General features: G+C 56.6%; 2 protein-coding genes across 3 annotated transcripts in view; one reads left to right on the top strand and one right to left on the bottom strand.

Annotated features, from left to right (window-relative positions):
* The first annotated feature begins 290 nt into the window (after nucleotides 1-290).
* MIS18BP1 (MIS18 binding protein 1) lies at nucleotides 291-13077 on the top strand. Of its 2 annotated transcripts, none has more exons than XM_040068293.2 (16): nucleotides 291-501; nucleotides 1746-1871; nucleotides 2162-2607; nucleotides 3403-3479; nucleotides 4003-4133; nucleotides 5029-5119; nucleotides 5345-5517; nucleotides 6177-6340; nucleotides 6793-6901; nucleotides 7594-8476; nucleotides 9261-9430; nucleotides 10628-10767; nucleotides 11162-11310; nucleotides 11732-11816; nucleotides 12344-12386; nucleotides 12527-13077. In XM_040068293.2, the coding sequence occupies exons 1-16, from the start codon at nucleotides 381-383 to the stop codon at nucleotides 12622-12624; spliced, it is 3006 nt and encodes a 1001-aa protein (XP_039924227.1). In that variant the 5' UTR covers nucleotides 291-380; the 3' UTR covers nucleotides 12625-13077. The 2 variants fall into 2 exon arrangements, with proteins under 2 accessions (XP_039924227.1, XP_039924228.1); XM_040068294.2 differs by having other exon boundaries at nucleotides 2114-2607; nucleotides 12527-13074.
* An 827-nt stretch (nucleotides 13078-13904) lies between these two features.
* The window catches only part of FANCM (FA complementation group M), a 59011-nt gene continuing 53565 nt past the window's right edge, over nucleotides 13905-19350 (bottom strand). The window contains exons 19-23 of the mRNA XM_040068287.2: nucleotides 18635-18741; nucleotides 17866-18135; nucleotides 15843-16560; nucleotides 15196-15487; nucleotides 13905-14083 (exon numbers count right to left, since the gene is read on the bottom strand). Coding sequence (XP_039924221.1) covers nucleotides 13954-14083; nucleotides 15196-15487; nucleotides 15843-16560; nucleotides 17866-18135; nucleotides 18635-18741 — 1517 coding nt within the window. The 3' untranslated portion in view covers nucleotides 13905-13953. The remainder of the gene's footprint in view (nucleotides 14084-15195; nucleotides 15488-15842; nucleotides 16561-17865; nucleotides 18136-18634; nucleotides 18742-19350) is intronic.

The raw sequence follows: 19350 nt of genomic DNA, 5'->3' as shown, positions 1-19350 counted from the left end.
CCGCGGGGACGCTCACGCCGCTCAAGCAGCTCCTGCAGGACCAGGGCAGCCTCGCCGATGGGGACAGCCGCGTGTTGGGCCCGCAGCTCACGGGGCCGGAGCGCCAGGCTGGCCCCGACACCCGAGCCGGGCCTGGCCCCGGCACTCGGGCCGGCCCTGTCGCCGAACAGCGGCCGAACCTCCGGAACGGCCCCGACACCCGGCCCGGGCCCGTGGCCGAACAGCGGCCGAACCTCCGGAACGGCCCCGACACCCGGCCCGGGCCCGTGGCCGAGCAGCGGCCGAACCTCCGGGATGGCCCCGACGCCGAGCAGCGGCCCCTGAAGCGCCCCGCTCCGGAGCCGCCCGGGCAGGATTCGCCGGCCAAGATCTTCCAGCGGATGAAGGCGAGGGCGGAGCAGCAGCGCAGGGCCTTGGCCACCGACGTGATCCTGAGCCCCGCGGCCGGGCAGCGGTGGCCCGGCACGGCCCGGGCGGAGGGCAGCGCCCAGCCGGGACCAGGTGAGTTCCACGGGCCCTCGGTGACTCGGTGAGAACGGCTTGTTTGCCTGCAGAATGCCTGGAACAAAAAGCACGGAGGTGTAAATCCGAGTTGAGTTCATGGAACTTTCAGGCATCTTGTGCTGCAGTTAAGTGACATCCATGATTTTCACATTCTGAACATTTTAGTTCTTTGTTTGCACGAGTCTGCAATCCCAAATGACAGGAATGATTAACAGTTCCTTTTCCCAAATGGTTTTGATGATTTTGGAACACACTGCAGTCACCTGTTGATAGGAGAGAGTTCTCAGTGCTGCTGCCAATTGCCTTAATCCTTCCTCCTTGGTGGAGAGGACAAAGCTCCCTGATGCCAACACCCATCGCTCCAGAGCCTGGGCACACTTGGGAAGCAGTGATTGTTCCACAGCTTCTCTAGGAGGGCTGGCTCAGATGTGAACACTTTCTCTCTGTGTCCCACTCATGGTTCTTTCAGGATCTGGAAAAAGCAGATCTATAAAAAACATTGGCACTGGTTGTCCCCCAGAGGGCTGGGATTAGAAAAAGTTGGATGGTGAGGTTTTTTCATGCTGAAATGCTCTGTTTCATAGAGGGTTTCCTCCCCCTCTGGCTCTGGCTGTTCCCTGTGTGCTGTTCATGAGTGGGCTTGACCCGTACAACACCTTCAAAACCACTTTCTAACTAAATAAATCAAACCAAGTTACTGCTGTAACTATTCCACACAGTCAATGCAGAGAAGAGGAAGGTTCGTGGAACCTTGCTTGAGGTTTGAAACCCCACTGGGACGTTTTCCTGGGCTCTCCCTGCTGGCTTTTCTCTTCAATATTTTTATCCATGACGTGGTGAAATCTGGTGCACCCTTGGGCAGGTTTGCAGCTGACACCAAGCTGGATTTCTTTTTACTTTTTTTTTTTACAATTTACAATTTTTTCTTTACACCAAGCCCTTTTTTACAGTGAGGGTGGGCAGGGTGCCCAGAGCAGCTGTGGCTGCCCCTGGATCCCTGGCAGTGCCCAAGGCCAGGCTGGAGCAGCCTGGGACAGTGGAAGGTGTCTCTGCCCATGGCAGGGCATGGAATGAGACGGGATTCAAGTTCCCTCCCCACCCAAACCTCTCTGGGATTCTGTGTTTTGTTTTGTTTTTAAATAAAAAAAAAAATTAAAAATCACATTGTCCCTACCCCCCAACGAGAACGTTTTTCTTCCCGAAACTGAAAGGCCTTTTTTTTCTGTCTGGTTATTTTCCAGAGCCGGTTTGCCTGCAGGTTCCCCGGCCTGAGCCCCCGGCAGTGCTCCCTGCAGAGCCTCCCGTGCTGGAAACCCCCCAGAAGTTCTTCCTGCGGGTGAAGCAGCAGCTGCAGCAGCAGCACAGAGGTACTGGGGTTGCTCTGGAGAACACAAACGTCCTCCAGCCAGAGAACCCTGGCGCTGCCGAGCTCGGGAAAGCCCCCCGAGGCCAGCGAGTGCAGCTGTGCCCCCGGCACTGCCCCGTGTCCCCAAGTGCCACGTCCACGGGGCTTGGAACCCCTCCTGGCATGGGGCCTCCCCCACCCCTGGGCAGCCTGTTTCTGTGCTTACATATCCCTAATTTCCTTGTTTTTCCTTTGAATGGGCAGCCGGACCACCTCCAACCCAAACCCAGCAGAATGTTCCTCCTTCCACAGCTGCAGGGAATCCCTTAGCCCGGCCTGCTGGTGCTGAGCAGCCAGCGGAGGATGAGGATGCTGATAAGGACGATGTGGATGTTTTCCTCGTGGAATCCATAGAAGTAGATGCTGATGAAGATGCTGATCAGAGTACAGTAGCCACTCCTTCGCGTGTGAACTCCACCCCTTGGGAAGACGGGGTAAAAGGAAGGTGGGGAAATGGAGAAGCAAAAGCTACAGAGCTCCATGAGGACAGGAGAGAGTTGCAGCCCAGTAAGGAACCAGCTGCCCCAGCAGTGGAAAAGGCACCAGAGACTAATCCCGAAAAACCCTCGCAGTGCCTGTGTAGCATCATGCTCTCCTCTCCAGTCCAGTTCCCAAGGAAGCAGAAGCTGGCAGAGGACCCCAAGGTCCCTTTGGATAATCCTCCTGCTGATCAACCTGCTGGCAAAGCACACAAAGAGGTGGGAGAAAATGATCCTTGTGGGGACATGAGAAATTCCTCTGGGCTGATAGCTCAGGGTTATTCTTTTTCTTGTCAAAAGTAAGGAACGCTCAGAAGATAATAAACTGTTATTCCATTAGACTTTACCAGTCAGTTTTCCCGTACAAAGGGTTTCTTTTTCCCCATGCTCCAGGATGACAAATGTTCAGGGTTTTTTGTGTTAAAGAAGCACTTTTGGTTTAGCGTGCAGAACCCATGGTGTGACCATGGGCCCTGCCAGCTCCTGGCTGCCTGCTCAGATCCAGGGAGGAGATCCCAGCTGGGCATGAATCCATCTGGGAATGTGCCCTGCTGATGGGGAGGGAAAGGCTTGGCTTTCCTATGGACCGTCCAGACTCCTGTTCAATCTAACTGGAGCAGAGTCTTTTCCTAGGAGAGCACTGTGCAGCCTGCAGCATTCCTCCTTTTGTGAACAGATCCTAGGAGAGCAGTGCTGCATCCCTGGAGTTCCCTGGGAACCTGGCACAAGCACGCCTGCCCAAGGCTTGGCTTTCCCTTGTTCCCTGGGAAAATCTGGGATGGAAAGGGACTTGTTCTCCCTCACCGTGGCAAAGAGTGTTTGCTGTGTTTCCTGAATTGAACCAAGTTACCTTCAGGACTGAGCCAAGGATCAGATAACCTCTAATATTCCAGATTTTTAGCTTAGAAGATGCTGAAAGAGATGTTTTCCTTATTGGATCTGATCATCGAGGGGTGCTGGCTAATAAATACTTCTAAATGATTTATTATTTTTCTTTTTTTCAATCTGGAACAGACAAACATCTGCCTGAACAGCTGGAGGATTAAAGTGCTGCCTGGAAACATGGCAATCTGCGTGGAAGGGAAAAGGAAGTAAGAATCCATTTGTTATTTAAGTGCAAAGTAAAGCATGCACACCAAGCACCAGGTAGTGGTGCAGAGCTTAAGCGGCTTTACCAAGGAGGAGACAATTCCTTTGTGTGGGCAGGAGGAGGAGAGCCAGCATCCAGGGAACTGCTGCTGAAACCATTTCAGAGTCCTGAGCTGAGATAGTCAGAAAGCTTCAGGGAAATAAATATCAAATAGCTCTGGACAGTTTGGGTTGGGAGGCACCTTAAAGCCCCTCCAGCCCCAGCGCTGCCGTGGGTGACACCTCCCACTGTCCCGGGCTGCTGTGCTGAGCCGCTTCAGTCAGAGTGACACCTGCAGCAGTGACACGTTCAGTTTGTCCCCTGCCCCGGCGTCAGGCCAGGCAGAGCTGTGCCAGCTCCAGGCTAAGAGAGGAAAACCGAGCCCAGAGCACACGCTGCCAGCACCCAGGGGTCACCGCCCCTCCCTCGGGGAGCGTCGGCATTCCGCGCTTCTGGTGGTGATTGCGGTGGTTGTCTTTTTCCAGGGACATGAGGCAGCTGCTGTGGCACAGCAGCGCCGTCACGGAGCGCGTCACTCACAACCAGGTGAGAACCTCCTCGGGCGCTGTCTACCTGCTGCAGGGCAAGATAGACTCGGCCGCCATGAGGCGTGAAGGTGAGCGCCTTGCAGAGCACAAACCCCTTCAGCTCGGTTTGGGGCACGTGGGATTCGCGAGGAGACGGGATTTCCGTGCGGATGGAAATGCGGGGTTTGTTCTCCTTGCGCTGTGTGCTCCTCTGGCGGGTTCGCTGGGAATGAGCTGCTCACGGGCAGCTCTGAGGGCAGAGATACTCTGGCATAGCTGGAGTAAATACTTGGGATGTCCTGTGTTGGAAGGGACCCACAGGGATCATCCCAACCCCTGTCCCTGCCCAGACCCCCCAACAATCCCACCCTGGGCACCCCTGGCAGCGCGGTCCCAACGCTCCTGGAGCTCTGGCAGCCTCGGGGCCGTGCCCATGCCCTGGGGAGCTGTTCCAGTGCTTATCCCACCCTCTGGGGGAAGAACCTTTCCCTGATCTCCATCCTGACCCCCCATTCCCCTTCCCTCAGCATTAATTCCCCTAACAGAGGTGTGCCCCAGGTGTGTTACACCATTTTTTACCCACCAGTGAAGGTGTTTCTTTAGCACCTTCACTGCTGGCTCTTTCAGGCCCAAAGCTGTGTCCGTGACTTCAGTGTTTCCTTCTCACTTGCAGCACTGGGGTCCCTGCTGGTAAATACCTGGCCTGGCTGCTCTCTGACTTGAAGATTTTCTTACTTCCTTTGCTAAGAACTTACACTTGTTTCCATTTTAATATCCTGAGAAGGGAAAGCAGCAGCATAAGGCCTGTGAGCAGAGCGGCCCTGGTGCTGCAGAGGTTTCCCAGGCCTGAGAGGGACTGGAGTGTGCTGGGTGGGACTGTGTGGGTGGGTTCCTCTGAAGTTTGGGTTTCACAGGCTCTGGGGGGTTCTCGTGCCCCCGAGGGAGTGCCAGCCCTGCCGTTAATGCCCCCTGTGCTCCCCTCAGGCTTCCCCTACCGCTTCATCAAGAGATTCACCTTCGGTTTCTCCAGACGGTGGAAGGAGTACCTGGAGGAGCTTCTTGGGGAAAGGAGAAGGTAACTTTGGAGATTCTCTCTCATGGCAGTGTTCAAAGTGTTCATTGAGACTTTGCTTTTCGGGGATGTTACACCAGAGGAGGAGCGTGAAATGTTTTAGGTACGGGCGTGAAGCTGTGCTGGGCCACCGGGCTACTGCCCACCAGGGCTTCACATCTGCACTGTTTGTTAGGGAACAGCTTCCTCAGTGGTTATCATTTCTTGTCTCAAACTCCAAACCATCAGGAAGGAACAAATTCAAGATAGTGGTGTAGAAGAAAACGAGGAAAACGAGGAGAATGACTCCGTGGGGGGAACCGATGTGGTGGAAACCGCAGGAGACACAGCGAGCAATGCGAAGAAACCTGCGCTGAGGAACTCCACCTATGAGGTGTCACCAGGGAGCGATGAGAACATCTGTGAGGATCTGACAGTCCTTTCCTTTGGGAAAGACGCCTGGGGGTGGCTGGAGTGGGCTGTGGAAAGGTTCCCTATGGTGGGTGTTTCCAGGGGATGGCTGTAAAGCTGTGACACCCCCTGGTTTGGCTCAGCCTTCGAGTGCAGTCCCTGCCTTGCCACGGGCACTGGCAGCTTTGGGGTTTAGCTGGGATTTTCTCTGGACTCTTTGTCCAGTGGGCCTTTCCCAAACCCCCTTGTGCTGTTGGTTACTGCTGGGATCAGATTTCCTTGCTAGCACTGTAAAAGCTTTTATGCTTTCCTCTCGTCAATCCCATTTATTTTTCACTCTCATTTGTCTCAGTGAGCAGCTGTTCCATGTGACAACTTTTATCATTCCCCCTCCTCAAACGACTTTCACTGTATTTATAACCTTCTAAACAAAGTGAAAGTAAAAAGTTCCTCACAGTAAATTTTATAATTTGTGAAGAATCTTCCTTCGGTCCTGTTATTTCTGTCACAATGCTTAGAAAATAATAACTTTGGGTACATGTTACATTTCCTTTGTAGCGCTGTTTAAACACAGCATTGTTCCTCTGCTTGTGAAATCTGCAAAACTTAATTTTCCATGCAATATTTGGACCAAAACTCTCCTTTGTTTGGGCTTTTTTTCCCTTTGCAGTCGTAACACCAAAGCACAGCTCCAGGAAGGACTCGAGCAGGCTCTACACTCGCAGCGGGCGCCTGGTCAAACCCCCCCTGAACTTCTGGTGTGGGCAGAGGGAGTTCGTGGATCAGAACCTGAACGTCACCATAGAAAATGGGGGAGTGGATTACCTGAGCCTGGTGAGATCCTCCTCAGTGTGGCTTAGATAGAATCACTGAACGTGGCCAGGTGGGGAACAGAACAGGTGCAGCTCTTAGAGGCACCCGAAGGGGAAGGAGATCTTGGAAACGTGATCAAAACATTAGAAAAACCCCCCAAAAATAGCCCTATGTCCATATGATCTGGTAATTGTGGTCTCTAATTCTGATATAATGGGGAATTGTTTCTGTGGGGAAAATCGAGGGGTTTGTGACAGATAATCGTGTCAGACAGGAATTTGGTGAGGTCCCACCTCAGATCCTGGGGTCACTTCCGGGCCTTTCACTGCCAGGGAGACTCTGAGGGGTCGGAGCATTTCCAGGGAAGGAAACAGAGCTGAAGCTCCAGGAGCAGCTGAGGGGGCTGGGAAAGGGGCTCAGCCCAGAGAAAAGGAGATTAAATTAATTTTAGAGTCAATTGTTTTATTTTGAAGATGCTTAGTAGTGAAAAACCCAAACGAAAGACCAGTTTCACCTCCAAGAAGGATAAACCAAAGGAAGACATCAGGAGGACAGAGGAAATGCCAAAAAGCCAAAGTAAAGGTAAAAACTAATTTTTTTTGGTCTATTTTCGAGTTATTGATGGAATCAGTGGGATTGTGAGCTGGGTGCTGGAGCAGTAGGGTTGGGTCTGTTAGTGCAAAGAAATGATTCAGGTATTTTCATGATGGACTGCTGTTCCTCTGAAGAGCCATCAGAGTAGGATTCAGGCAGAGTTTCAGCTCCAAACAAGAACTGTGTTTGTAAATCACTGTTAATTACATAGTGGGAACACAGGGATTTCATTCTGGAAACTGAAATGAAAGGATTTGGACTTTCTGGAGTTCACCAACCTCAGTGACCTGAGGGCCTGGCTTTGCTTTTTAATGCTGATGAAAGAAATGAAATGCTGGCCAAAAAAAATCTATTAACAGAGGTTTGGGGTTTTTTTAACAAAAATTTGGTTTTAGTAGAATTTGGGAGGTGACAGAAGCCTGAGAAGGATGTGCAATATAAAGCAGAAGTTTCTCTCTTAAAGCAGCTGCAATGTTTCCTGCAGAAAAGCTCTCTGGAGCACGAGCAGAGCTCTGGGGATGTGCCTGCTCAGTCTGTAGAGTTTCGGGGAGCCCTTGAGAGCAGCTCTGAGTTTGTAGTTCGGCAGGTAAAGCTCTGGCAGGGGGTGCAGATCCCTGTGCTGCAGGCACAGCAGGACCCCCCCTGCACCCCCTGAGGGGCTCTGGCTCCGCCTGTTCCAGGGAAAAGCCCGGAGAGAGGAGCCCCTTCCAGAGGAGCCCCTTCCAGAGGAGCCCCCGGATCTGCCGGCAGCGGGACGGGCAGGCGCTCCCTGCCCGACGAGGAGGGAAACGATGCTGGAACGCAGAGGAAATCCCGGCTCCGTGCCAGGGGGAATCCCTCGAACAGCAAGGCGCCGAGCAGAGGCAGCAGCAGAGGCAGCAGCGGGGCGCCGGGGGCATCAAGGAGAGCGGCAGGCTCCGGAGCTCTGAGCATGTACGAGCAGGGCTACAGGAGCTGCCTGCGCTCAGCCGGGCCGCGCCTCCCGGCAAAGCACAGCGCCCTCCCCGCCCAGGAGCCCTCGGAGCAGGATGGGGGGGAGCAGTCCAGCGAGGACACCCCTCTGCTGATCAAGAGGAAGAAGAAATCAATATTAAAACCAGAGTCTCGGAACTGGAAACCATGCTCTGGCTCCAGGAGTTCCCGGGAGGATGCCAACGAGCCCCGTGGCCAAAAGACAGCAAAGCCCTCCCAGAAAGTGCTGGTGAGGCTGAGCGGGCCCGAGTCCAGCGACGAGTCTGAGCTCACCCCTGAAGGGAGAACATCCTCAGAGTCCCTCAGAGCTTCCCTTCTGCCTGCTCGGGCCAGGAGGGCACAGGGCAGCACCAACCCTCCCGGGCGCTGCCTCGATTCCGACACCGAGCCCGAAACCGGGAACGGGGAGTTGCACAGGAAGGACAGGAATGCCAGAGAGCCCCGGGTAAAAACCAGCAGTGGGGTCTCCAACGGTGCCGGGCCTGGAGCGAAACAGAGACAGCACGAGAGGGCAAAGGGGCAGAAATCTCTGGAACTTTTTCCAAGGGCAGCTGATGGTTGGTCTGAGAAGGAGTTGCAGAAGCTTCACAGGTAAGGGCTCGTTCTGTGTTCCCCTCAGACAGCAGGAGGGGCTGATGGGGGCTTTCAGATTCATGATTTCCCAGGTTTCCTTTATGTTTTAATTCCCTATTAGAAATATTGCCTGTTTAATTTCTTATTCCCCTATTTATTCCCTAATAATTAAAAATCAGAATTTTTTTCCCCTATTAATTTTCCTCACAAATGAAACAGCAGTACAATAAGGTGGGGGGGGACAGGTTCCTTCCCCAGACACTGTACAGTCACAGGTTCAACGTGGCAGGTTTCTGTGAGCAGCTTTGGTGAGGGCAGGTCAGCTGCAAGGGTGTTTAATTAATCCATCATCCAATTACTTAAACCACTGGGCAGTATTTAATAGACACTTTGAGTGTAAAATGGCCGTGTTTGGGTTTAGCTCTTTTCCATGGGCAGGAGCTCAGGTCTGAGGGGACCTGCACACGAGAGCAGGGAATTTATCTTGTGACACATCTCTCAGCTGAAGGTGTTTAAATAAATTTGCCTCTTCAGAAGACACCAGAGGATCACGGAATGGTTTGGGTTGGGAAGGACCTTAAGGATCCATTCCCACCCCTGCCACGGCAGGGACACCTCCCACTGTCCCAGGCTGCTCCAAGCCCCAGTGTCCAACCTGGCCTTGGGCACTGCCAGGGATCCAGGGGCAGCCACAGCTGCTCTGGGCAGCAGAGCCCAGCTTGCCTCAACCCCTGGCCCAGGCAGGCTGCAGGGGCTGTCCCACGGGTCCCTCCCTGGTGACACTGAGCTGCTGTCCTGGCAGGGCCATCGCGGCGTTCCCGAAGCACAGGAGCGGCTTCTGGCAGGACGTGGCCATGGCCGTGGGGTCCCGCTCGGCCCAGGAGTGCCAGGAGAAGTACCTGGAGGAGCAGCAGGGGAAAGGATCCAAGCAGCAGCCCAGGAAAACCACGTCGGGAAAATCTGAGCAGAAAAGTACCAGCTTCTTGTTTCTGGGTGTTGTGCGGTTGGTAAAGAATTCAGGTTCAGGCACTGAGGGGATGGAGCCCCAGGAGAGGATGAGGGAGCTGGGAAAGGGCTGGAGAATTCCTGAGGGAGCTGGGAATGGGCTGAGCCTGGAGAAAAGGAGGCTCAGGGGGAACCTTGTGTCTCTGCACAAGTCCCTGACAGGAGAGGGGATGATTCCCAGGGAACAGGGACAGGAGGAGAGGGAACGGCCTCAGGCTGGGCCAGGGGAGGCTCAGGGTGGACAGCAGCAGGAATTTCCCCATGGAAAGGGAGCTCAGGGCTTGGAAGTGGCCAGGGAGGTTTGGAGTGCCCATCCCTGGAGGGGTTTCAAAGCCCTGTGGAAGTGGCACTCGGGGACAGGGGGCAGTGGTGGCCTGGGCAGTGCTGGGGGAGGGTTGGACTCGCTGGGCTGGGAGGGCTTTTCCCACCTCACCAATTCTGGTCCCGTGGGATAAATCCACAAAAGCACATCAGGGGTAACAGTGAGCCAGGTCACCTTGTGGTGTGCGGCTTGGAGGATCTCCTGAATGGCTGAGGTGAGGAGAAGAGAGGTTCTTTGTGGAGTTTTCCAGTTGTTGGCACAAGGGGATGATCACTGGCCTTGCCCCCTCAGGGCAAAGAGCTCTTGACACCCTGAAAGGCTCCTGGAGGCCCAGCAGGGAAGGAGCTCTTTGCAGAGCCCTGTCCAGGTGGGATTTGGGTCCTTGGATGCCCGAGGGCAGCGTGGAGTCAGCACAGCCCGCTACCATTCTCTGGTGTTTGCCATCCCAATCCCTGCATTGGACGGAGGTTTGCCGTGGATACGAGCTGAGCTGAGCACTCCCTAAGCCTGGCTCCAGTGGAAGTGTCCCTGAGCAGCCTCTAGAGCCTTTGTTTGAGCCTGGGTGCTCCTGCCACGGGCACAGCGGTGGGTTTGCTCTGCAGGGCACCTGTGAGCCCAGTTCTGTCACAGCCACCATGGGCCTGGCTCTGCAGTGACCCTCCCCTGAGCACCGAGTGGGGAAACTGCTTGGGACAGCCAAAACTGTGTGAGAACCCAAAAGGATCCTAGAGCAGCTGTAGGAGATTCCACCAGAGGACGGGCTGGGCTGTGGCACGGACTGCAGGCAGTGAATTTTAACCCCGTGGCTGCTGTCTCAGACCGTTCCTATTTGCGTCCTGCAGATAAGAAGGAGGCAGTGATCACTGCCAAGGTGGGCACCCTCAAAAGGAAGCAGCAGATGAGGGAGTTCCTGGAGCAGCTGCCCAAGGACAACCACGACGACGTCTTCACTGCGACGCCCTTCCAGAGCAGGAGAGTCCAGGTAAACCTGGGACGGCGGCGCCCGTGGGACCGCTCTGCTGCTGGCTGTGTAAAATCCTGGGGCTCCTGTCCTTCCCGTGCCACTGGCAGCCCCTGGGTAATCGTCCTTCTGAGCAGTCCTGGGCAGCTGGGAGCCTGGGATTGTAACCAGAAATGACTTTCTGAGCGTGTGGCAGCACCAAAACCCCTCAGCCAGGTGCTGGGAAGGGCTGGAGGGGCACTCGGGGCAAGGTGGAGGTGCTGGGGTCGTGTCCAGCTGTGGGGACAGGGCTGGGGCCGTGCCCCTGCAGGGACAGGGGCAGTGAGGTCCAGGGCAGGGAGGAGTGGAGGGGCTGCTGAGGGGGGACAGAGGCTCCCCAGGCTCTGGTGAGTGACGCTCTGAGGTGGCTCTGCAGCTGCCAGCGCTGCGAGGGAGCCGGGACGAGGACGCCGAGGATTTCACCCTCTCCGAGTTCCCGCTCACCCCCTCCTCAGGCCTCTTTCCCCCCGTGAAAACCCCGCAGTGTGAGCACATCAGCCCGGGAATGCTGGTCCCCATCAACAGGTAGGAGCCCTTCCACCGGCCCTGGCATTGCCCAGGATCCCTTTTAGTCTCTGAGAAAGGTGAGTGGGACAGCAGCTCCCGTCCCTTCCTGCAGCTCCCTTCCTGCAGCCTTCTTTGCTCGGGGAGAGCTTTTCCTGCATCCCCGTGTGGGCAGCAGAGCCAAGGCCAGCAGCTCCTGCTCCAGCCTCAGCAGAGCTTCAGCCCTGCGCTGTTCACCCAGGGCCCCAGGCTGTGCTCCAGTAACGGGAACCAGCTGGAAACACGGAGCCAGGGGCTGGCCCCGGGATTGGGATGAGGCTCTGTGTGATCCCCGTGCTGGGATTCAGTTGTTCACAGCAGCTCCCTGTGGGCTCGGTGGCTGCATCCAGAAGGTTCCATGGCAGCAGTCCAGCCCCGCTGAGCCCTCTCCCTCGTGTCCCAGGAACGCCTACGACCGGCACGTGTTCCGCATGCAGAAGAACACGCGGGGCAGCAGAGGCACCTGGGACAAGGTCAAGAAGAAGTCGGTAATGCTGCTTTCCTTGGACACTTCCACCGGAGCCAGGCACAGCTTGGGATCCTCGGGATCCCGGGATCGCAGCCCGCTCTGTGCCCTGGGTGGAAAATGGGAACCCCTCCCTGGATTTGGTATCTGCTCCTTTGTGAGAAGGGAGCTCTGCACTGTCAGGATTAACTCCACTGCTTTTGGTCAGGATTGGGAATTGCTTTGGGATTCCGTGATCTTTAGGTTCTTGTTAAATTCCTTCTGAACACTGGGAAGAGGAGCAATAACCCTAGAGCCACAGAATATCCTGAGGTACCCGTAAGGGCCCCACAGTGACCACATGTCACCTTGTGTCCCAGCCCTTGAGTTTAGGTATCCACTCTCCGAGGCTCTGCAGCTCCTTTGGCTTTTCCATAAATCCCTGTGATCCTGGGAGCAGCCTGTGCCTGTGGTTCAGGGGAAGCAGTTGTGGAAGTTGAGGGAAATGGGGACCCTGAGCCGGTGCCAGCCCTGGCTGAGCCTCTTTCCTTCCTTCTTTCCCTCCCTCAGGCCGGAGCTGTGCTTGGGACGCCAGCTTCCTGCAGAACCAAGAGTGAGTATTCCCAGCTCCTCATTCCCTGCTCCTTCCTTCTCCATCACAGTGAGCTGTGTCCCATCAGCCCTTTGCTCTCTGAACCTTCCCAGTCCCATTCCCCCTGGGACAGCTCCCAATAATCCCTGTTTTTGATCCAGGGGTGACCCCGGCCCCTGTGGTGGGGAAGCTCTTCATGGCTCCGACTCCGACTCCAGACTCATCCAGTGAGGAGCAGGATTCCTACTTTTCCATCTGATGGACTTGGTGGATGCTCAGCACTTCCGGTTCAGAGCACGGGGGTCGCGCTGTCCCTCTGGGAGGGAATGCTGGAATGATGAGCTCAGTTTGGAAAAGCTGCCCTGCTGTGCTTTTATGTGTTTTAAGCCCGTTCCCCCCCCTGCAGCAACGCTCGGCTTTTCCATGGGTGCTCTGGCACTTCCTTGTCCAGGCTCCCTCTCTCCGTGTCCTGCTTCTCCTGGGAAGGACAAATGCACAGAGAGACCAATGACTGCCAAGGTCTGATTGATTTTTAAGCTAAAATATCTTCTGGGATAAAGCTGTACAATAAATTCAGGTGCAGTCCGGAAGGAACCGAAACTGCTTTTTAATTTACTCTAGAGAGAGCTTGAATTTTTACATTTCCTTAATGTAATAAACAAAGCCAAGCCTTTTTTACTCACAGAGTACTCAAGAGTTGTTGTGGGGCAGCAGAATCCAGGAGCTGTCCAGCATGGAATGGTGCCTGCAAGGCTTCATCCTCTTGGTTTGGAAATCGCAGAATGTTTTGGGTGGGAAGGACCTGAAATCCCACCCAGTGCCACCCCTGCCATGGCAGGGACACTTCCCACTGTCCCAGTGTCCAGCCTGGCCTTGGGCACTGCCAGGGATCCAGGGGCAGCCACAGCTGCTCTGGGAATTCCAGCCCAGCCAGGAATTCCCAATTCCCATCCAGCCCTGCCCTCTGGCAGTGGAAGCCATTCCCTGTGTCCTGTCCCTCCATCCCTTGTCCCCAGCCCCTCTGCAGCTCTCCTGGAGCCCCTTCAGGCCCTGCCGGGGGCTCTCAGCTCTCCCTGGATCCTTCTCCTCTCCAGGGGAATATTCCCAGCTCTCCCGGCTGCCCAGGACAGCTCCTGGATTGATTTCTCCCTGTCCCAGCCTCTCCGGGCAGCGCCGCTGCCGCAGGGTCGGGAATCTCGATCCCGATCCTTTTCCAGCTGGTGGCAGCAGAGGCTGGGGAAGGATCCGGCACCGAGCCCGGGCAGGCGCTGCCCGGGGGCCCCCAGAACCCCACCCCTGTCCCGGGAACACGGGGAGAATTCCCTTTTCCACCTGGAAACATGGGGCTCGGTGGTGCAGGAGCTGCTGGTGGGCTCCTTCCCGCAGCTTTGCCGAAGTAGTAGAGCATAAACCCATTCGTGTGGTTTTTATAGGAATTTCGGGTCAATGGCCCCCAGCCCTGCCCCAGAGCTGAGCTCTGCCCCGGCCCGGGAGCCCCCGCACGCTGAGGTCGGACAAAAGTTTATTTACATCATTTACATTCCATCCCGAGCGGGTAAAGTGCAGTGCGGCGCCTGCCGCGCCGGGCTCAGCTCTTCCCCTTGGCGGGCAGCGGCTGAGGCAGCAGCTGCAGATCGAAGCGGTGGCGCAGGAAGCGGTGGAGCTCCTCGGCCTGGGGCCGGCTCAGCCGCGACCCCGCCGCCAGCGCCGGCACCGAGCTGCAGGAGAGAACGGAGGAGCCTGGAGCGCCGGGAACCCAGGATCCACTGCCCGGGGTAGAGCGGCACCGGGAACCCGGGATCCACTGTCTGGGATAGAGCGGCACCAGGAACCCGGGATCCACTGCCCGGGATAGAGCAGCACCGGGAACCCGGGAATCCCTGGAGCTGGGATAGGGCGGCACCGGGAACCCGGGATCCACTGCCCGGGATGGGGCAGCACCGGGAACCCGGGATCCACTGCCCGGGATGGGGCAGCGCCGGGAACCCGGGATCCACTGCTCGGGATGGGGCAGCACGGGGAACCTGGGATCCACTGCCCGGGATGGAGCAGCGCTGGGAACCTGGGATCCACTGCCCAGGATAGAGCAGCACCGGGAATCCCTGGAGCTGGGACAGGGCAGCACTGGGAACCCGAGATCCACTGTCTGGGACAGGGCAGCACCGGGAACCCGGGATCCACTGCCCGGGATGGGGCAGCACCGGGAGCCGCTGCAGTCGCCCCCGCACAGGTGCCCGAGGGCTGGCAGCACACCTGAGCGGTGAAAACAGGGAATGCCAGAGGGAAGGAGAGGGCGGGGCAGCAGGAGCGAGGGTGGAAGCAGAGCTGGAGTCAGTGCCCTGGACTGCTCAGCTGGGAGAGATGGAATGTGTGAGCAGCTGAGATGGGACAGGAAAGCTCCTGGGGGACGGTGGGAAAGGCTCTTCCTGAGCAGCTATCCCGGCAGGAAAGGTGCAGGAAGGAATTCCCTGAGCAGCTATCCCGGCAGGAAAGGTGCAGGAAGGAATTCCCTGAGCAGCTATCCCGGCAGGAAAGGTGCAGGAAGGAATTCCCTGAGCAGCTATCCCGGCAGGAAAGGAGCAGGAAGGAATTCCCTGAGCAGCTATCCCGGCAGGAAAGGTGCAGGAAGGAATTCCCTGAGCAGCTATCCCGGCAGGAAAGGTGCAGGAGCAGGAAGGAATTCCCTGAGCAGCTATCCCGGCAGCAAAGGTGCAGGAAGGAATTCCCTGAGCAGCTATCCCGGCAGGAAAGGTGCAGGAAGGAATTCCCTGGCTCCAGAGGAGGAGAAGGAGTGGAAGGCCGGGCCCTGGAGCCCCTGTGCTGGCGTTACCTGTTGGCCACGGCTGTGATGGAGCCGAAGGAGTGGCAGAGGTTGAGGGCAGCTCCGTAGCTGAGGTTGGGAATGCTCAGGAAGAAGCTGAGGATGTCCCTGCGGTGCCCCTGCAGCTCCGTGGGCACCTGGAGGGCAGCGTCCTTCCTGTGCTCCAGCAGAGCCAGGTCCTTCAGCAGAGCTGCGGTTTCCTCCTGGCAGGAGCTGAAGAGGATCCTGATTCCAGCCTGGACCAGGGCTGAGAGAACTCCATCGTAGTGCTGAGTCCTCTGGAAAAACCGGGATGTTTCTCCTGAGGAGTGCAAGGGCAGGAAAGCAAAACCCTGTTATTGACCAGTGGAATAATTTCATTGCAGAGCTTGAATTTTTGGATTAAAACAAATGTCTGTGGATGGATACAATTGTGTTTGTTCCTGACATGGAATCCCACAATGGTGTGGGGTGGGAGAGACCTCAAATCCCACCCAGTGCCACCCCTGCCATGGCAGGGACACCTCCCACTGTCCCAATGTCCAACCTGGCCCTGGGCACTGCCAGGGATCCAGGGGCAGCCACAGCTGCTCTGGAAATTCCAAATTCCCGATCTCCCATCCATCCCTGCCCTCCGGCAGTGGGAGCCACTCCCAGTGTCCCCTCAGAGTACCCACCTGGCCTGACCCTGTCGGTCTCCACGATCACACAGATCCTCTCGAAGACGCCCTGCAGGCGCTGCAGCCTCTGGCTGAGTTTATTCCTGTTCCCGGGGCTCTGCAGCTCGGACTGGAGCAGCCTGTCCACGGCCAGGCGGTTGCTGACGATGTAATCGCTGCTGCCCAGGGAGCAAACCTGCACCGGGAGCCCGTGCACGGCCCGCAGGCACGAAATCACCCCCGGCCCCGAGCTGATCTCCCGGCTGTCCGCCAGGATGCACGGGCAGGGGCCGTGATCCCCTGGGGCTAGGGAAATCCCGCCCAGGGAGGGGCTGTGCTCCCCTGGGACTCGGGAAATCCCAGCCAGGGAGGGGCTGTGCTTCCCAGGATCACAGGAGATCCCAGCCAGGGCAGGGTTCTGCTCCCCAGGATCACAGGAGATCCCAGCCAGGGCAGCGTTCTGCTCCCCAGGATCACAGGATTTCCCAGCCAGGGCAGGGTTCTGCTCCCCAGGATCACAGGATTTCCCAGCCAGGGCAGGGTTCTGCTCCCCAGGATCACAGGATTTCCCAGCCAGGGCAGGGTTCTGCTCCCCAGGATCACAGGATTTCCCAGCCAGGGCAGGGTTCTGCTCCCCAGGACCACAGGAGATCCGAGCTGAGGCTGAGGAAGGGTCTGGGACAGGACACGCCGAGCCTGAGCTGCTCCCGTGGGTCTTCTTCAAGGAGCTGCACACCTGTGAGTGTTGAAAATCACAGCTGATGGGGGCTGATTTCACATCGAGTCAATTGCTTTGCAATACCAGCACTCTCAGACTGACACTTCAATCCCTCCGTCAGTCTCCCCACTGAGCTGAGCCCATCACCCCAGAGTTTGGATGACAAAAGCAGCAGCTTTCACTAAGAAGTTCAGCAAAACCTGGATCCTGTAAAGGACAGAGATCAGGCTGGGAAACGTGAGAGAGCAGGAACTCAACCTCAGGGAGGTGCTGCAAGCACTGAATTCAGACTGAACCTGCATTTTCCGACTACACACCCAAAGAATCAGCGGACACTGCTGCTCCACACGGTCCTCCGTGAGTGCCAGACCCAAGGGAGAATCTAATCCCAGTTTTTATTTGTTCCCTCCTAAAATACTCCAGGTTACTCTGGGAACACAAAGCTTCCAGCAGCAAAGGAAAGGGAGATTGTCCCTGCAAGTGTCCGAGGCCAGGCTGGAGCAACCTGGTCTGTGAAAGGTGCAATGGGATGGGCTTTAAGAGATACTATAATATAATAATATATAATTTAAGAGATATTGTAAACAAAAAGTCTTATAAAATATGGTTTAGGCCCCGCTATTCCAGCTGAGCTAGCAGTACCTTCTAAGTTCCTGTAAGGAAAAATCGTAAGAATGAAGGCACAACAACCTATTCTAGTAAAAAAAGTAAGTTTGCACCGGCATAAACAATAGATGTGTGCCACGAGAATCAGTGAATAAGATATGTGAACAGTCCAGGAACAGAGAGGTGTGATGGAAAGGTAAAATGCCAGTTACTGACCAGTGAACTGAGTGACAAGAAAACCAGCAGCCAACGAGAGCTGCACACAAGGTCTGTAAGAACTGCACAAAAAGGAGTTCTGTGAATAAAGAATTGGCTTTTCCTGCAGAAAGGAAGCGAGTCCTGGCTGCTTTATTACTGCAACACCTTCCAGCCCCAACCATTCCATGACTCCCTGACTCCTGCTGCTCAGAACAGCCCTGGCACAGGAATTCTCTCCCACAGGGAAGCTCCCCGCTTTCCCCGGGCGCTGACCTCAGCAGCAGCCCGCAGATCCGTGCAGCCAGAGCGGGCTGTGGGGATGGATGTGCTCCTGCCTGGCTGCTCTGGGGGCAGATCCAGCAGCCCAGACACTGAAGCTCCCAGGCCCAGCAGCCCGTGTGTGTCCCGAGGAGCTGCGGCTCCCCCGGCCCCTCTCCCGGGCTGTGCTGAGGGCAGCGCCCTGGGGAGCTGCCCCTCGCCCTGCCCCGCTGCCAGGGGCTGCTCCCTGCTGGCTCCCACCTCCTCCTCGCTGGAATCACTCTGGAGAACGATTCTGGATGGTTTCTTCTTCCGCAGCGGGGCGGGAGCGCTCCCCGCCAGCCCGGCCTGCTCCAGCCTCGTCCTGCGGCGGGTCAGGTACTGCCTGCTGCTGCTGCTGCCGAAAGCCTGGCTGGGCAGCAGGGCAAAATCCACGCACACCTCCTCCTCACTGCAGCCACTCTCAGCCTCCTCTTCCTCATCTCCCACACAGAAACTGTCCTCAGCGTAAGCCGAGTCTTGCTCGGGAATCTGGGGGGAAAACGGAGCCGGGGAGTTGGGGAGAGCTGCAGTGGGAGTTATCCGGCCCTGCCCACACACAGATACTGGGGATGAGGGGGTTAAACCCACCCAGTGCCACCCCTGCCATGGCAGGGACACCTCCCACTGTGCCAGTGTCCAACCTGGCCTTGGGCACTGCCAGGGATCCAAGGGCAGCCACAGCTGCTCCGGGAATTCCAGCCCAGCCAGGAATTCCTTCCCAATATCCCACCCAAATCCCCCCTTTTCCCAATCTGAAGCCATTCCCTGTGTCCTGTCCCTCCATCCCTTGTCCCCAGCCCCTCTCCAGCTCTCCTGGAGCCCCTTCAGGCCCTGGAAGAGGCTCTGAGGCTTTCCCAGATCTTTCCCTTCTCCGGGCTGAAGTTTTGTGTTGGAACTTTCAATTTACCACGGAAAGTCAGTAACTGCTCCTCAAAGCAGGCCCAGAGGCTCATCGTGGTCCCCCCAGGGGAGGCCCTCCCCTGCCCACCTGGGAGAAAACAGCCGCGGGGTTGAATTCCCGATGGACCATTTTGTATCTGCTGCCGAGGGCGGGGCTGCGCACCGAGCTCAGGTAAACCCCCCTCATCTCCGTGTCTGGAACACACAGCAGAACAACAACAAAAAAAGATTTCAGCATTAATACAGGGAGAATTTTTTAATTTCTAGCTGTTTCACTGTATTCTCCATATTCCTTTATTGTTTCCCAAGGCAAAAATCTGCCGTTCTCCAGCCACCTCTGGAAATCCCAATGCCCAGGCCTAAGGCTTTGAGATGATGGAGGGCAGGGATGGATTGGGAATTGGGAATTCCTGGCTGGGAGGGGCTGCGCTGGAATTCCCAGAGCAGCTGTGGCTGCCCCTGGATCCCTGGCAGTGCCCGAGGCCAGGTTGGACAGTGGGAGGTGTCCCTGCCGTGGCAGAGGTGGATTGGGATGGGATTTAAGATCCCTTCCAGCCCAAACCAAACCATTCTGGGATTCCAGGTGTACCCACCCTGTGCCATGAAAGCTCCCATTCAATCCCAGAATATCCTCAGCTGGAAGGATCTCAGGGATCATCCCAGCCCCTGTCCCTGCCCAGACCCAACAATCCCACCCTGGGCACCCCTGGAGCGCTGTCCAAGCTCTCCTGGAGCTCTGGCAGCCTCGGGGCCGTGCCCATTCCCTGGGGAGCTGTTCCAGTGCTTATCCCACCTCTGGGGGAA

The sequence above is a fragment of the Hirundo rustica genome, chromosome 6 (genome assembly GCF_015227805.2).
Source record: "Hirundo rustica isolate bHirRus1 chromosome 6, bHirRus1.pri.v3, whole genome shotgun sequence".
NCBI classification, from domain to species: domain Eukaryota; kingdom Metazoa; phylum Chordata; class Aves; order Passeriformes; family Hirundinidae; genus Hirundo; species Hirundo rustica.
Note: the sequence above shows the minus strand (reverse complement) of the source record. Positions and strands in the feature narration are given on the sequence as shown.